Source organism: Artibeus jamaicensis, unplaced genomic scaffold (genome assembly GCF_021234435.1).
Source record: "Artibeus jamaicensis isolate MK-2021 breed Jamaican fruit bat unplaced genomic scaffold, CSHL_Jam_final contig_851, whole genome shotgun sequence".
Taxonomy (NCBI): domain Eukaryota; kingdom Metazoa; phylum Chordata; class Mammalia; order Chiroptera; family Phyllostomidae; genus Artibeus; species Artibeus jamaicensis.
This window is the reverse complement of record NW_026521986.1, coordinates 14,494,821-14,513,084: the sequence shown is the minus strand read 5'-3', so window position 1 is coordinate 14,513,084 and position 18,264 is coordinate 14,494,821. Positions and strand designations below refer to the sequence as shown.

The following is an 18,264-nucleotide window of genomic DNA, read 5'->3' as shown; positions in this document are numbered from 1 at the left end:
TTCTGTGGGTTATGTGATAAAGAACCTCTAACCCTAATGGGGACCAGAGAGGCAATTCTACACGTACCTTCCTCATAAACAAGACCACTGCCACAATCCTCAGGGAATGGGGCAGGGGGTGCTCTCCAGATATATTTTCAAAATAAATGCACAGAACTGGTATTAAGTTTTGCAGTGATGATCCTAAATATTCTCGTAAAAACCTCCATAGAAATCCTGTGTGGATTCCAAGCCAACAGTTGAGTGGTTATTCTCCTCTGAGCTATATTTTTCTTCTTGAATTTGATGTTGGTTCATTGTCTTTTGGTGCCAATTTACTCCAGTATAAGGAAATAGACTCATAACTAGAGGGTTGGATTTCATAGTTCTACCCTGCTCTCTTTACTATCGGGTGGTTTAAGCTGTTATATTAAAACATTATTTTTTTCACAGTGGAGCAGACAAACTGACTCTTGAAAAGGCAATTTCAATTTTCCACTCGGAAGGAGCAGAGCTACATTTCCCACTGATGGCTGAAGGATTATTCACAACACACAAGGTTTTATCTCTGAGTTGCACTGGCTCCTTTAAATTCTCAAGCTGTTTTCTGGGACAGCCATCATGTTTTCGTTACGAGCCTGGCATACCGTGTGCTGGAACCAACAGGAGGGACACCACTTAACTGGACAAAGGATGCAGCTCTCTCAGACTTAAAGATCCCTCTCTTTTTGGTGACAGACCCCCGTGGTTAAAAATGCCGTGGAAGGGTGGTGGTCTCTTCCCGAAGCACCGACCTGACCGAAGAAACTGAAGTTGCCTGTCATTCTGATCCAAAAGGAAAAGTCTTGCCAGAACATTAAATTCTAGGCATGTCCAGAGGACTGATACACAGTAAAAATTATTACACAAGTCTGTTTCCAGTAATCTAAGAATTTTATAAAGTTACAACTAGTAAAGAAAAAATGTTAAAATGGAGAACGTTGCGCTCTCAGAGGTCCTATGATAAAGTGTTGACTTTCGCAGAGCTAACGCCGCACTTCGGGACAGAAAAATAAATGCCTTATGACTCGGAAACAATGCAAGAGCAAATAATGGACAATCAGAACACCTGAGTTCAAGTTCCGGTTTTGCCACTTACAAGCTGCAGGACAACAGGCGGGTTACTTCCCCTTTCTAGGTCTTTGTTTTCTCGCCTGTAAAATGGGGATAATAGTGCCTCCTTCACAGAGTTAATGAACCCTAGGTGTGCTTGAGAAAGGATTCTGTTATTCTTTTCCAGGGCTTTCCATGGGGCCTGACATCTAATGAGCAATCAATTCACATTTTTGGAATAAGATGCACTGATGCCCTCAACATGCAGGATGATGAACACGGCTCCGGAACGAAGACTCACTGCACGTTAAGTGAGACAAATCTGTGAACTAGACTATGAAATCATTTCTTTACCCGAAGACTATATTGTTCTTTACCCATGTAGAAAAAAGGATAGAAAAAAGGAACAGGGGAAGTAAAAAGAGCCCCACAAGAAGAGCCTCACCATCTGTTCATCTTCTTTGGCAGCCCAGCTGGCACTGAACGTCTGACACCCACTGTCTTTCGTGAGGCGGGTCTGGACGTGCTGGAGATAGGCGGAGAACGCCGTTCGGGCCTGCACTTTGCTGCGGAAACCCAAAACGACACGCAGTTAGGAGAGCGGACGGCAAGCCTGCCGAGTGTGTGCTTGCCTCTCTGAGAGTGGCCTTTGAGGGTACTCCTATTAGGATGGCTAAGAAAAATAAAGCCCCTTAACCACACAGTCACTGAGTATAGAAAGATTCCTTCTCAACGGTACATGAGATTTTGTTTTCTATTGAAGAAATCAGAAATGGAGAATCTTACTCAGTTTCTCATCATTTCCATGGGAGGAAATCAAACAAAAACAGAAAAATTAGGTTTCCTGCCCTTATATAGCTCTTTGAACTTTAAAAAAAAACTTTCTTGGGGGAATGGGCGGGAAAAGTGTTGAATCTTCGCAAGAACCTTTGTAATAATGTAGAAAAGTTCTTCAGCCTTGGAGGCCCTTAAAGAACATACTTACCAGTTAGTGCAAAAGTACGGCTCCGGCTATGGCAACTAATATTTCTGGTGTGCTAAGGCCTCCAAAGCAGGAAATAGATAAATCCTACAAAGGAACTTTTGAGACCAAGTTTTAAGGTCATGCTTTTCTCAACTACAGGACAGGAGTGGCTGAAGCCCAGAACAAAGGAGTGAGGTCCAGCAGAGTCTGGCACAGGCCGGCTAGGACAAGCCCAGATGTTCACTGGGAAAAAGAAACCCTCACATGTACTGAAAAGCACCTCGGCGACACCAGCAGAGCCCACCTGACTCCTGCCTGGCGGTCTGCGTAGGAAACAGGGAAATGTGATGTGAAGAGTGTGGAAGGTGGGAGTGCCAGAGACACTGGTGATCTGCGTGCTCTTCAGCTGCTAATTGTGGCAGCTCTGTTTTCTTTCAGGAGAGGTTCTGGTTACTTCAGCTGATCGGCCTTCTGACACTCTCGCCAAAATTACATCAGCGAAGATCGGGGCCCAACACAAACTTTGTTTACAACTCTCACACATGCAATTGCTGAATGCTCTCTGCCTGCTGACCCTCCAAGGTTAGGACGAAGGGCCCCTCCAGAGTAAACTGGAAACCCCAGGAGGGTCTAGGTCTAGCTTCTATGTGTGTGTTGGAGGGACTGGAGTGGAGGGGAGTTGGGCTGGAGAGTAGATCTGCTTTTGGGAGTTTAATACCTAAGATCTGTAGAGCATGCAATGAAAGTAAGGCTGCATCTTTGTTATGAATAGGGGTAGCCTACGGGAGGACAATGCGATGTTGAAAAAATAAATTCACATTTCCAAATGTTTCTCAACAAGGACAACAATTACATTCTTTCACCTGGGGACCATATGCCACTTTCCCTTCAACCGTCCCATAAGCTCTACCTCCACAACAAATTCCTTTCAAGTCTAAATAAGTAAAAAAGACTCTCGATTCTGGTCAAGGAATTCACCTGCAATATAATGAGCTAGAAATGGCACATGTCAGACCTCCAAATGCAGCAGAACGCCCAGTTTCACAGACTAGCCCTTTAATACTACAACATGAAGATCTTTGGACATGGAAATTATTGCTTGGAAGTTAAGATTTCAATCATTATTTTGCTGCAAATCGCTGTCGATAGTCAAATGAACAAGTACTGAGTTTTCTGCCCTTGTTAAAGGATCCCTGGGGTGCTAATCCTGAGTTTGTCCCTCGGGATTAGAAGGTATTAGAAACACTGGTCAGCTGGTCATGTGAAACAGAAAACCCCCTACCCCCCAAAATGAAAGAATGAAAACCACAATGATTTACACCAAACCCCCCCCCCCCCATTTTTTAAAGAATAAAAGCCTACGTGAATCCTCAGCACACAAAATACACAACAAGAGGCCTGGGGCCTGGAGTCTTGGATCCTTGCCATGGACCTTCTCCAGAATCCCAGTAGCCACTGAGATGCCCCACAGAACGATGGGCAACTCCAAGGAATAGTCTGAAAACCACTGATTTATATTAACACACCCTGCAATTACAACAGTTTACTCACAGAAAGTGAGATCCATAAGATTTATGAAGAAATAATTTATTCCATGACAGCTAAGCAGAATGTTATTTCTGGAAAGGGCCTTAGAATATAGTCCAGTGGTTTTGAAAAGTTCTATTTCAACTCAGTGGAGTCTTTTTTCCCCTCCAGAAAGCACCACTTTGAAAAACACTGGTCTGAGCCCGCTCTTTGGCCTCACGGAAACGAACACTGAGGCGGGGAGAAGCTCCCTGAGGGGTCCACGGTCACGGCCAGCTGGTCAGCACTAAAAAGCCAGGGCCCAGGTCTCCCAACCAAATTCACTGCGCTCTTTACTAAGAAAATCGTCCTCATTCTCCACAGCACTGTTCCAAACTGCACCTCTGTCCCCGCTGCCCAAACCCCACTATCACTCTCCATCGACCTCCACCTGAGAAAATCAAAGCTGTCACACCCATACACCTAAACTTCCTTCCCCTGTAACTTCGAACCACGGTCCTCATCCCACGGGGCGTGTTTTCTGACTTACAGAAAGAGATGAACCTCCACGAACCTCTTTCCACCTGCCTTTAGGACGCTTCTCTACAGATACAGCCATTTCTGCATCTCCAACCCTCTTCCCATCAAGTCCTTCCCCTGATCTATAAATAAGCTCCAGAATCCCTACCTGTTTAAAAAAGAAAAAAGTCTTTCTCTTGGCCTGCTCTGTCCTATGTATTCTCACCTTCCTTTCAACTGCCAAATCTGAAAAAGTTAGTTCACACTTACTTTTTAATTTCCGTGACTCACAACTTCTCTTCCGCCCACTACGCCCACCCCTGGTCCTGAGTGCAGGCACCTCTTTCCACGCTGCACCCTAAGTGGGCTGAGGAGCTCTACGGCTGAGCCTCCTGCAGCTGCCACTGCACTGCGCCTGCCCAGTCTGATGCCCACCTCTCTGCTGCCTCTTGTCTTTTTATCCTGTCAAACACTGGTGTTCCCCAGGACTCAATTCTCTTCCTTCTTTCCTTGTCGATGCTTACTGAACTAAAGCGAAGTGAACGAGCACGCCCACTCTGAAGTTCTGAACTATCAACTACACGATCCTGTCCCACTCTGACCTTCAAAGCTCTGTTTTCACCTGTCTCCTGCGAATCTTCACCCCAGAGCACTTTCTCCTCGCTATGCCCCAAATGAGACAGTATTTCTATCAGCAAGCCAACTCTTAAGCTCCTTACACTGAGTGAAGTTGCCAGATTTGGAAAAGTCTCTTTGGAGGTCTTACACCTACAGAGACCAAGCCCTGACTACTTTTACTTGTTAATTTCATTATGTCCATCCCATTCCCCCCATTCCCGCAGCCATGACTCTGGTCAAAGACTTCATCTTCCTGGCTCCGGACTACTGTAACAACTGCTAAACTTACCGCTCCGCCTTCAGTTGTCCTCTTCCCAATCACTATCCCACAGTGCAATCAATTTCCTTTCCAAATCAAGATCTGACCAGATCATTCGTCTGCTTAAAAATTACCCATCTAGAAAATAAAAGCCCAGGCTCCTCTTAGAGCCCTTTATTAGCAAATGACATTCAAGTTTTAGTCTCATTTCTTACCATGCCTTCCCCTCTGTATAACTCCACTACCCTAATCTATTTCTCAAACTTGTCAGGCTCGGTCCAGTTTCAGGGCTCTTATATTTGCTGTTCTGTCTGGAATATTCTGCCCCCTGATAATCACATGACTTACCTCCTTCTCTTTATTCAGGACCGACCCTGAAGGTTATCTCTTCATGTCCAAACACCAATCTAAAGAAACCATCTGCCCAATATTACATTCTAACACTGTGCCCTGACTTACTGTCTTACACCTTGTTACCGCCTGAAATTACCTTGCTTCTGTTTACTGGCAGTCTTGCCTGCTAGAGTAAGCTCCACGAGCCTGTCTTGGTCTCCCCTGTAGGACTGTACAGCCCAGCACACTTCCTGGCACAGAGCAAGTGCTCAATAAACACTTGATGGGGGACTGAATGAATAACTGTGCTATCACACCCCTGTGTCCATTTCCTCTGCCGGCACCCCCACACTTGGTTGGTACCTCCCAAACCTCCTGAAATCCTACTCACCATTCAAAGCCTGGTTCAGATACTGTCTCCTCCCTAACATCTCTCTAGCCTTCCGAAGCAAGACCAATCAGTTCTTTTGCTGTGTCCTAACAGGACTTTGTCCATGTTGGGGTCACAGCCACCGTTCTTGAGGTGTTCCCATACTAAACCATGAGCTGCTTGAGCTCCTTGTCTCTGTGTCCCTGTGCTCTTGGTGACAGACACTAAACCCCAACAAGTACTCCTCCAGCCAGTGAGACCTGGGTTTGTATCACAGCTCTGCACCTTGGACAAATAAATTCTCTAAGATTCAGCTTCCTTAATAAAAATATTCACAGGACTGCAGTGAATAAGAAATGGAAAATGGCTGTAAAGCCACCAGCAGTGGCTGGTGCACAGTACGAGGTAGCTGTTACCAATTTTACTATTATAATTACAAAAGGTACATACCTAAGATTGCCATTATCTTGCAGAATCTGTATCAGGTTAAATTTGGGTTCTGGCTCCTGAGTCTCAATTTTGCAGCATTGTTCACCTTTATTAGTCCATTCAGGAACTTTCCCGGCTTTTTTTTTGGGTGAATTTTCTACCATAATGGTCAATGAGGATGTGTATTTGGCTTGATTTTCTCCAAGGGACCCTGCAAACTCCTCCTGGGAAGCTTCCTGTTCTTCATCTTCATTGTCCAATGCAGCTTCTTCCTCCTCTTCACTGTCTGTCTCAGTTTTAACATTCATTTCAGCTGGTTGGGTAATCACTAAATGCGAAGAATCACTAATGTTGCTGAAAAAAGGATTAAATTTTCCTCTCTCCCAATACCTTCCTTTTATCTTTTTAATAAAAACCCGTATCTAAATCAGACCACAAATAACACCCAGAATTAATGGCACACACATGTCACTGTCCGATCTTATACATTCCAAAGCCTAGTAACCATCTTCATTATAGGTGATGCTTCTCTTCATCATACCAATGGCTCTCTCACAACTTAAGGCAAAAAACAGCTTAGTAACCTCTAGAATGTGTTAGAGGTTTTCAGAAGGGCACTTTTCATGAAGGTACAAAGAGCAAGGGAATATCTTTCTCTACTGTGTTTATTCATTATCCTTCTCCTTCACTGCCTTGGAAGGTCTGTGAGAACAAGGGCTAAATATTTATTAAGCAATGACACCCCAGTGACCAATGTAACTAATATAGGTGCTCAACTAATAGAGGGAGGAAGAAAAGATAGGAAGTTAGTCAGGTAGTCAGTGACAAACATATATGGGGGAATTTGGAAGAAAAAGAAATTCGCCTTCATCTGTTGATGTTTAAAATATTTACAACACCTACCAATGTCAAAGGGTAAACTGGACTTAATATTTAATCATGAAAAATCTGAACAATGCTGCTCAGAATTCTATTAAATTCAGCCAATGCTATTTCTAAAGTATCAGGTATTATATGATGCTGAAATACAAGCAAAAGCCACACTGTGTGTGCTTCGGATATTCAATACAAATATTACAGAATGAAAGTTTAAAACTTATAATCCTTTTGACTTTCAGTTTCAGAGAAAAAGGAATATACAAAAAAGCAAGGACATGTGATCAGGGAGCTTCTGATCACTGAGGGTTAAGAGGATGACTAACTCAGACGGCAGGGCCCAGATCCTGGCCCTCGGTGACAGCTCCCCAGCACGTACCTGGGTACTTCGGCCTTGCTGCCCTCCGCTTCCCATTCCGTCGCTTACGCTTTCGCACCTCCAAAGACAAGAGCTTCCTCTCATAAAGAGCAGCGTGCAGCTTTGCTTTTGAATTCATACTCTCTACCTTCAGTTCCGGTGTTCCATCTGTAGTTGTTCTGTGGGGAAAAAAAACAACTCAGAAAGTCCCCCCCTGGGCTCCAAGGCTAAGCTTGGCAGAAATCTGCGATAACGACAGACTGGGCATGCACGGTAGGTAATCGAGTGAATTCTAAAAGGTTTGACAGATGAATCAACCTAACACTGGGATCTACATCAAAACTTCACTAATGGCCTGTCTGAATGTGTTCAATGTTCTCAACAAAAATATATCTGAAGACAATGTTGAAGTATTTCTAAGAATTCAGCAATACTGAAGATTTATTGCAGAGATCACAAAGTGCCACCAGATACCTTATACCTTAAGAACGACTAGGTTCTCCAGCTAGGTTGTGGCTAGAGAGGTGTTATTTTATTGCTATTCATTATACCTTAGAATGAATACAAATATTCTTTCGAATGTACAACATTTAATGAACAGCGGAGGTGGAGACCAAGGGAGGAATGGCTGATAATCTGAGAACATGCTAGTGCTGACCGAGACTCACGGAGAGAGTGTCTTATTAAAAAGTCACCAAGACCTTCAGACGCACCGAGTCTCGACCATTCCAACATGAGGAACTCCTCCCTTAGAAGCTACTTAGTCACATGAACAGATGGGGAGAAGTGTTCGGTGCAGGTCAGGACTTAAGGTACAGATGAGGGCAGGCAGCAGATGCAGGACAAGGCTACGTTCGATCACCTCATGAATGGGAAATGGGGTGGGGAGTGGGTGGCATGAGCTACGTTAGGCATCAAAGTAAATCATGAACTACAGAGGTGACGGGTATCAGGTCCAATCCACACAAGGACCAGAGAAGTATGAGGCAGCAGAGGTAACCGGGTAACCAGAGAGAGAGAGTTCTTGGTCACTGGGCCAGAAAAGAAGCTAGTATCTGAAAGCAGTCCGCTTTGAACTCTCCCTCTTGAACTTTCTAGAAATCAAAGTATATTCCCTCTGAGGTCAAAGAATCATCCTCATTTCTCTGGAAGTTTTCAGTCTCTGAGTTCGTGAAAAGGTTGTGCCTTTAGGTCTATTTAGGACTTTCAGGGATTTCTGGGTGGGTGAACAGAATAGTACATAAATCTTTTGGAGGCCTTCTCGTCAGAGCAGGAGATTGGGTCCAGAACAGGGAAGATCCTGACACCAGGGGCAGAAACAGGAAGCAAATTACTGAACTTCAGAAATATTTCAAAATCAGCTTATGGCAGTCCCCATAACTGAACTCTGCCCTACCTTCTCTTATAAACACATATAGATTGTGGAAATAGGTCTTTCAGTCAATTAAGTAACCAGGAAAAGAAAACAAATCAGATATTTTAAAGTAATAACTATGAGCTTCTACGAAACCCTGAAGAGACAGATAAACCGTAACTAGCACAAGGGAAGGAGGCAGGAAATGCTGGGGAAAATATGAATCTGATCAACAGAAGGGCAAGGAACATGCCTGTCTTGTTGATCACTGGGTACGGATATTTTCAAATTAATAAACAACAGAATTCCCTGCAAATAAGTTGCAATACCTCATAGCTACATCCACTTCATTTTATTTTGCCAACTATCATAAAAATATTTAATTGAACAGACAAGTGTAAAAATCATATTGTGAATACCCATTTTTACCTACTGCCTAATTCCCGCAATGAACACTTGACTTCGTTTGTTTCATCAAATGTATATACAATCTCCCATTCTTCTATCCATCCACCCATCCATCTAATTTTTAAAAGATTTCAAAGCTAGACATAGACATCAGTGTACTTCACTCCTAAGCATGTCAATATGCCTATCGTCACCTAGAATTCAGTATTTGTTTTGAGTTTGTGGGCATTTTGGGTGAGCTAGAAACTACACACAGTTAAATACCCAAATATTAAATTCCCAGCTGCTGAGTGATGACAGATGCCACTACCATCCACCCCCTCAGAACGTCTCGTGGCCCTTCCCAGTCTATCCCTCTCACACCCCCCCAAAAATCCACCATTTGAAATTTCTCCACTGCGTACTTAGGTGTGCCTGTTCTAGAACTTCATGAAAGTGAAATCATACAGTATGAACTCTTGTGTGTATGTTTCCTTTCATACAGCACAGTTTTGAGATTCACCCATGCTGTAGTATCACTGTTGATCCCTTTTTATTCCTGAGGATTAGTCTGTTGTATGAATCATCCATAGTTCTCCCACTCTCCCATTGCTAGACATTAGCTTGTTTCCAGTTTTGAAATATCATGAATGAAGTGGCCATAAACATTTCTGCACAGTTATTTTGTGGTTATATTTTTTACTTCTCCTGGGTAAAGATCTCCAAATGAAAATTTCTGGGGTTTCTAACGAGCAGCCAGACTCTTTCTACAGTGCTCATACCAGTTTATATTGCCAATAACAATTTATAAGAGTTCCTTCCATTAGCTACACATCCTCACCATTTGATATTGTCAGTCACTCCTCCACCACCAGGCTTACTGAGGTGTAATTCACAAATAAAACTGTGAGACATTTAAAATGTACAAGGATGACTTGATACAATTTTACCCATTCTGCTGGGTGTTTAGTGATACCTCAGGACTTAATTTGCAACTCTCCGATAACGAATGTTGCTACTAGGCACACTCTCATGGCACATGGGCTATTCACGGGTCTTCCTTTCCATGACCAGCCTGGTCATTTTCTTAACAGTATCTTATGATAAATAAAAGTTTGTAATTTTGAGAAAACTGAGCTTATCCTTTATTTCCTTTTGTTTATTGCTTTTTGTATCATGTCTAAAAACTTTTGCCAAACCCAAAGTCACAGATATTTTTCTCAAGAAGTTTTAGAGTAAAAGCTTTTGTGTTTGTCTATGAATCATCTCAAATTTTTGAGATAAGGGTTGAATTTCATTTTTGAAAATATCAGCCCCATTTGTTAAAGTTTCCTTTCCCCACTGGTTTACCATATAAACAACCATATAAATATTAGTCTATTTCTGAGTTCTTTACTCTGTTCTAATAATCAATATACCACAGTTTTGATTACTATATCATTACAGAATTTCTATAACTCAGATACTCCAAGTCTTTTCCAAGATTACCTTGGATATTCTAAGTTCTTTCATTTCCATGTAAATTTTTAAAAAGTCAATTTCTACCAAAAAAAAACTTTTGGTAATAACTGGGATTGCACTGGATCTTCAGACCACTTTGGAGAGAATGATATTTACAATATTAATTCTCTCCACTTATTTAGATCTTTTAAAATCTCTTTCAATATATTTAGTAGGTTTTATAGTATATATATATGTTGTTGCTAAATTTACCCCTAAGAGCTTTATATTTTAAAGTGCTATTATAAATAGAATTTTAAATTTCACTTTCCAATTATTTACTGCTAGTATACTAAAATTTTTTAATATACTGACCTTGTATCCCAAGACCTTGCTAAGTGCAGCTATATGTTCTGATACTCTGTAGATACCTTGGGGTTTCTACTGACCTGATTATGTCACCAAGAACACAGACACTTAACTTCCTCCTTTCCAACATGCAACGCTTTCCTCTTTTTGCTCTATTATACTGCTTAGGACCTCTAGTACAAAAGAGGTATGTGAGGTGAGAGTAGACACCTTACCTTATTCAGAGGGGGAAAGTCTTCAATATTTCACCATTTAGTGATGTCAGAAATAGTTTTTTCATAGAAAGCCTTTGTCAGATTAAAAAAGTTCCCTTCTGTTCCTGATTTGCTACGAGTTTTTCTCACAAATGTACTCGATTTCATCAGATGAAATCTGATGAAATCTCCTCTTTCTTTCTGCAGCTAATAAAATGATCATCTGGGTTATTTCCTTTATTTAGTATAATACATTATATTGACTAATCAATCAAATGTCAAACTAACTTTGCATTACTAGGAAAAATCTCACTTTAGTCAAATGTATTATTATTTTTTATACACTGGTGGATTCTATTTGCTAATACTCTTTTAAAAGATTCCATGTCTATGCTCATGAAGATATTAGCCTGTGGTTTTCTAAAATGCCTTTGTCGGATTTTGATGTCATAGTTATGCTGGCATCATAAAACAAACTGGGAAGTGTCCCTTCCTGGACTTTTGAAGGAGTTTGTGTCAGACCGGTATTCTTCCTCAAATGTTTGGTAGTTGAACTACAGTGAAACTACTGAGCCCGGAGTTTCCTATGTAGGAAGAAAACTTTTGATTACAAAGTCAATATTCCACACAGGTATAAGATTATTCAAAATTTTTATTTTGGCTTACACCAGTTTTGCTAAGTGTTCCCTCCCCACAGGAATTCAGACATTTTATTTAAGTTGTCAAAGCAGTGGAATAAGGTTGTTAATAATATTTCCTTTTCTGTATGTCTGTAGGATCTACAGTGATATCCCTCTTTCCTACCTCGTATTGGTAATTAGTGTTCTCTGTTTCTTTTCTAGATCAGTCTACATAAGAGTTGATCAATTCTGCTACCTTATCAATAAAAATTTTTAAATTTTATTAATTTTATTTATTGTTGGGTTTTAAAAAAATTATTTGATATATGCCCTTTATTGTTTCCTTTTTTCTATTTACTTTGGGTAACTCTTCTTTTTCCCAGTTTCATAAAGTAGACATCAGATCAGTGACTCAGGCCTTTGTTTTCCAATATAAACTTCTGAAGACAAATTTCCCTTAAAACCCTCCCTTAGCTGCATCCCGCACATTTTAATTTTATATTTTATTATCACTCAGTTCAAAATTTTTCTAATTTCCTTCATGGTGTCTTCCTTCACCCGTGGATTATTTAGAAATGTGCTGTTTAATTACTAAATATCTGGAGAGTTTCTACTGCTGCTGCTCTCTGATTCCACTGTGGTCGAGGAACACACACGTGACTCCAACCCTTTTCGCGCATTGAGACGGGTGTCTCGCCCTGGCGTGTGGTCTGTCCCACCACCTTCCACCTGCTCGGACTCTGCGCCACCTGATGAACCCTACTGTGGCCACATAAAGTGAGTGGCAGGAAACGCACAGAAGACAGAACTCACTGGTCTCTAAATATTCTTATTGTTTAATATTTTACCTTTTTTCTTGTTTTGTCTTTTCCAATTTCCAGATTAATAGCAAATGCTCTAGAAAGCACATTCCTTGACTAAAAACTGGAGAAAACTTACAAAACTAAGTGTGACTTTCATTTAGGAAACAAGCTTGATTTTTCTTTAGTGGCAATCATTAGTTTTCATTTTTTAAAGAAAACATAGATCTATGCTTCAACGAATCTGGATGAGAAACAAAGTTTTCAAATGTAGAACAAAAAGCCAGATGTTCTCATTCTGCTTTTTAAAGAGATACAAAATGAAGGGAAGGATGCAGTGTCTCCAATCAGAGGGTGCGTGTTAAGGGTCAGGAGTTTTTGCTGTGGATGGAGTTTTCAGTGGTGTAAGGCCACCCAGAGCCTCCTCCCGAGACCTTTCTCTGCTCTGCCAAACGTGAACAGCCACAGGACTCTGCATACTTTTAGTTCCGTGGCAAATTGGAAGCGGTTCTATTCAATCCCACAAGGCGCAGAGACCAAGGTATGTCAAAGCCAAAATAACCTCTTATTTGAATCTAACATGGGTATACTTGAACTCTCATTAATACTCTGGTCTCTTTCATTGCCAAATATATGAATACTATTATTATCAGTTGAAATGATATACCTGTAGTTAGTTATAAGTACATCATAAATCCCAAACTTCGTTTGTGAAAAGTTGCCACAGAATAGTGTTTCAATAGAAAACATTTTTATGTTACAAGTCAGGCTGAGCCAAACTGAAAATATTTATATGACGCATCATGCCTAGTCTGTGCATGGTCACGTATTATGCACATGTAAGAAACTGCTCAACTTTTAAAAGTCAGTTACCGTGTTCTTCCTGCCAATAAGCCTCTTCTTGGGATTCCCCTACAGAAGCAGAAAGGACAAGTGGGTTAGAGCGCTGTGCAGATATTCTTTCCTGAGTTCACACATGCATGCACACACACATCCGAAGTGAGTACTGTAGAGATTCAGTGTGGAATTACGCCATGGAAGGCATCTTGGGGGAGAAGCAGAGAGATGAATTGAGAACAAGCTGAGAAAATGGAGAGAGTACCCTGAGCTTGAGGGAGGATCAGTAAAACATAAAGGGAATAGAATCAATGAATTTTACAGAAAAATCCTAGCAGTTACTTGCTTGTGTACATCTAATCACAAATCGAGTCACATTATTCTTCACGACAGTCATGTGAAGGTTATGATCAGCCCCATTTATAAAGAGACATTTTGTGACAAGCCCAAGGTCGGAGCTTTATAGGTTTAAATTTGAACCCAGGGCTTGGGTCTCACCCTCCGGCGCTCTTCATACTTTCACTGAACTGTGTGAGGAGGAGAAACCAGTCTCAGTTCTCGGGAGTCCCAAAGGCTGCTCACGAGAAACAGACTTCCCACGAGTGACGCTCCCCACCACTCTAACCACAGGAAGTGAATGCCACTCATGTTTAAACTGGTTTCTGTTTTTCTTTAAAAATATTTTCTCATTCAATTGCCTTTCACCTAACACTCTTTTCAAAATTTCCCCAGTGTTACTTGTACACATTTGTAAATGTGTTCATTTAGTTCAGCACAACTTTACCTGGGTGCAAGCTGATGTATCCCACGCCACTGACGAGACACCCGGCAGTTCCATCACCATAAGGATCCCCCGTGTCACCCTTTGGTGACAACACACCTCTTACCCGGCCCCACCCCCACTCCCTGCACTCTGCTCACCATTCTAAAAGTGTACTATTTCAGTGTGTTACATTAATGAGACCTCACGCACAGCATGTAACCTCTGGTATTGGGTGTTTTTTTTTAAAGACACAGATACAATCAATACCAAGATTTACTATCTTTAGAAAAATCAAGTGAAGGTTTGTCTTCACCAAAATGTTTTGTCTTTCCCTTCTCATGCCTTCTATTCATGCTAATGTCCTGATATTGTCACATTGTCATCAAGAGTCTTAAGATGCTTTTAACTTTCATCAGATAATGGTTTTCTCCACTAATCTGCAATCCTGGCTTCATATTAGCATCTCCTAGGCGGCTTTTTTAGTAAGGACTAATACTTCAGTCTGGGGGTGGGCCAGGAGAGAGACATGGTTTACATACAAGGCCTCCAGATGTTAAAGCGCGGCTGGCCGTCCTGTAATAAAGTATGGGAAACACTGTTGCCAGGGCAGGGGGGTAGGTGAAGGAGTGAAGGAGGGCAGGAAAGTCGGACAAAATTAACCTAAAGAAATGAGTAAAGAATTAGTTTGAAAGAAATTCTGACAATAATACAATGGAGTGTGCAGGAGGGAAAACGTCAATTCAGACCGAAGAGAACAGACGTACTGGAAGATGCCAGGACACGTGTGATAAGCAATTTCAATTTTTCCATTTTTCCGATGCCTGTTTTTTTGTGTGTGCCTACCATGGGGTAGATTCCTGCTACTGACAAAAATGAACATATCCAAATATTCATTCTTATAAGTCAACATGTGAAGTAGACTGCCCAGGAAACAGGCAATTATTATAGATCATGGGAATCTAAATCAGACTGAGGGATAAAAAGGGTTGGGAGAACTTCCTTCTGGTCCGGGTAAGAGGATGCAGGGCATACCTGGGAAAAAAATTTAGAGATGAGTGTATCGGCAGAGCAGCACTGACTGTGCCAGTTACCGTGACTGGTGGGAAGAAGTGGGGAGCAGCTCAGGCTCGGCCCGTGCACCTCGTGTGGTGCCGGTTACGAGCGACTCCTTTGAAGAAAGGCTAACATTCTGCCCAGGAAGTCGGGTAGTGAGACTGCCTTTTATCAACTTCATCCGAGCTCACGGTGCTTCCTTTCTGGATGCCTACACAAACGCTCCAGTCTGCTGCCCATCACGCACAGCAATGTGGAGTGGCCTCTTCACTCACTTGACAGAATCTTGGAATAACTTTAAGGCCCTAACTCTAAGTTATACCACATGAATGGCTATCATGGAGAAGCACAGCTACTGAACACCATAATTTGGAAAGCCAGACTGCACTTCAGGGCATCATTCCATGAGGTTTCATCACAGGTGCTTGCCTAACCCAAAACTTGAAAAAACGAGCTCCTCAGAAATGTCCAAGACTGCTTCCTAAACAATTATGCCAACGAGAGACTTAAACATGGATTGAGAAAAAGTAGTAGTAAGCACTGCTGCTTAACTTACCAGGTAGTTAGATCAAACAGATCAAAGATTTAGAAGAACTGAATTGATTGAATCATTTGACTTTTAAATTAGCTAATAAAAATATACCTACTTTATAATGGATGAGAAATTTGTATCACTATTAGCTTAGAAAGCTTATCAGGGGTGTCAAACTCATTTTCACCAGGGGCCACAGCAGCCTCGCAGCTGCCTTCAAAAGGCCCAGTGTAATTTTAGGACTGTATACAAATAACTACTCTTCAACTGTTAAGAAGGTGAAATTACATTTAGCCCTTTGAAGGCAAACGCAAGGCCGATGTGGCCCCCAGTGAAAATGAGTTTGACACCCCTGGCTTAGATCATAAAATTGTTCTTATAATGAGAAAGACATAGATAGCAACATAAACTTCAAAAACATAAGGTATACATGGGAGATAGAATTTTAAAAATATAAAGATTTAGTGAGCCCTGGCTGGTGTGGCTCAGTGGACTGAGTGCCAGCCTATGAACCAGAAGGTCATATGAACCAGAAGGTCACCAGTTCAATTCCCAGTCAAGACACGTACCTGGGTTGCAGGCCAGGTCCCCAGTAGGGGGCATACAAGAGGCAACCACACACTGATGTTTTTATCCCTTTCTCCCTCCATTCACCTCTCTCTAAAAGTAAATAAATAAAATCTAAAATTTTTTGCAAACAGATTTAGTGACAAGAGAAATACTCTCTTAACAGAAAAAAAGGAAAAAATGCTAGAAAGTTCAGAAGTAGTAGGAATCCAAAACGTCTTTAATTTTACTAAATACCCTGCTATGAGAAAAAGTAACCTTTCTAATCTTAGTTTTAAAGAACACATAAGTGAATGTTTTATTCTTGTTATTTTTTCCTGGTTTTTGAATTTGCAATGCTAATTTGCAGAGCATATTAACTTTCCTAATGAGATCTAACTCCATTAGTAAGAACAGTTACATAACTGAGTCTAAAACTTGTATTCCATTCCCAATATCAGAGAAAAGTTTTCAGCAAATATCAAGTGTCACATTTGCTCTAAGGTTCTTGCAGATATTTTTTCTGGTTAACAAAGATTTCTTTTACTTTGCAATAGTTTTCCCATGAATGGGTATTACATCTCTTTTATTTTGTTAATAAGGTAAAATATGTTGATTCAATTTCAAACGTTAAACCGAATTTTCCTTTCTAGAAGAAACCCCTTGTCAAGTTAAAAAAAATCGTTTTGCATTTTAAAGAAAAGAATGTAAGGGTGGACTGAAGGTCATTCTAAGGGGCTGGCGCGTGTGAGGACAAAAAGGCACCGAAGAGCAAGCAGACGTGGTCTGGTTGGCCCTGGGCCGTGGGGCAATGGAGATCAGGCTAAAAACACAGTCGAGAGTAGATCATGAGGGCTTTCTCTGCTAAACAGGGAAATTCAGGGTTGTTGTTATTGCTGTTTTTAATCCGAGTCTTTAGAATACAGAAGTGTTAAATAGGGCCCGAAGAAAGAATTCAGGAAGTGAACAGAGAAAAATAGTAAACTTCTTAACTAAATTTGGCATTTCTTTCACATACATGTAGGAAACCATCCTCTTAGTATTAGTGTGATTTCAATACCAAAAGAATTAACATATGTTTTCATATTACTCTTGAGTTGCTAACAGGTATCTCAAAACACTGCTAACACTTATACTTTTGAAATTATGGTGGACCTAGGCCCACTGCTAGGGCTCCTGTGGTGCTCCGCCTTCCTTCTCCCTGGAGGGAGGGCCACATACGGAAAGACCTGGCCGCAAGCACAGAGCCCAGGGCAGTGCAGAAACAGACCCAGGCAACTGGGAGGAAGCTCCTGCAACCTGCCTGCCCCAAGCAGCCTGCCCATTACTCACAACTATGACTAGAAATCAAAGACCACCAAATACTGGAGGATATATAATGTATAAACTAGAAAGAAGGACATGAACAAACAGTACTAATCCAGAAGAAGTTAATACAAGGCAAAAAAAAAAAAAAAAAAGAAAGAAAAAGAAAAACCACAAAGGAACATTAAACAAACTAATCAAGACAGTCAAAGAGATGTGAAAAGATATTACATCCATAAACTATGAGAACTAGTCAGAAAGCAAAAATGATTCTTTGATATTAAAATCATACTTGCCTAAATAAATTGAACAACCCCCTTCTGTGCTAGTCTTAAATAACAAAATAGATAAGGCTGAAGGTTTTAGAGTTTAGATTTATTTGGTTTTAGGAGGCAAAGCTCAAAAAGTCTTCGAGCATTTATAGCTAAGAGACAATGACATCAAAAGTATGAGAAAAAGTGAAGAACTACAGAGGACATTGCAGAAGCCCAACCTATCAAAAGTCCCACAAGGACAGGAGACACATTTCCTACAGTTCAAAGACTTAAATCTTGCAGCTGAAAGGACTCATCATGCACTGCAAATCCAAAGTGTTGCAAAGTAACATGCCAAAACACATCTTGGTAAAATACATGAACTCTAAAGATAGAAGAGGCTTATACAAAACAGTTTCTGTGTCTTCTAAGTAAATCTGAAACTTTCTTTTCATTAGAAGCTGCACAGTGTAATTAAGCAATGGCAATAACTACAAATTTACAGAG

General features: G+C 41.0%; 1 protein-coding gene across 7 annotated transcripts in view; it reads right to left on the bottom strand.

Moving 5' to 3' along the window:
* TTLL5 (tubulin tyrosine ligase like 5) overlaps nt 1-18,264 on the bottom strand; it is a 259,197-nt gene that overhangs the window by 163,784 nt on the left and 77,149 nt on the right. For 6 of the 7 annotated variants that reach the window (XM_037145212.2, XM_037145214.2, XM_037145217.2 and 3 more), the window contains exons 19-22: nt 13,341-13,379; nt 7,325-7,482; nt 6,091-6,397; nt 1,517-1,637 (exon numbers count right to left, since the gene is read on the bottom strand). In XM_037145212.2, the coding sequence (XP_037001107.2) occupies nt 1,517-1,637; nt 6,091-6,397; nt 7,325-7,482; nt 13,341-13,379 (625 nt within the window). The remainder of the gene's footprint in view (nt 1-1,516; nt 1,638-6,090; nt 6,398-7,324; nt 7,483-13,340; nt 13,380-18,264) is intronic. The other variant, XM_037145215.2, reaches the window with a different exon arrangement.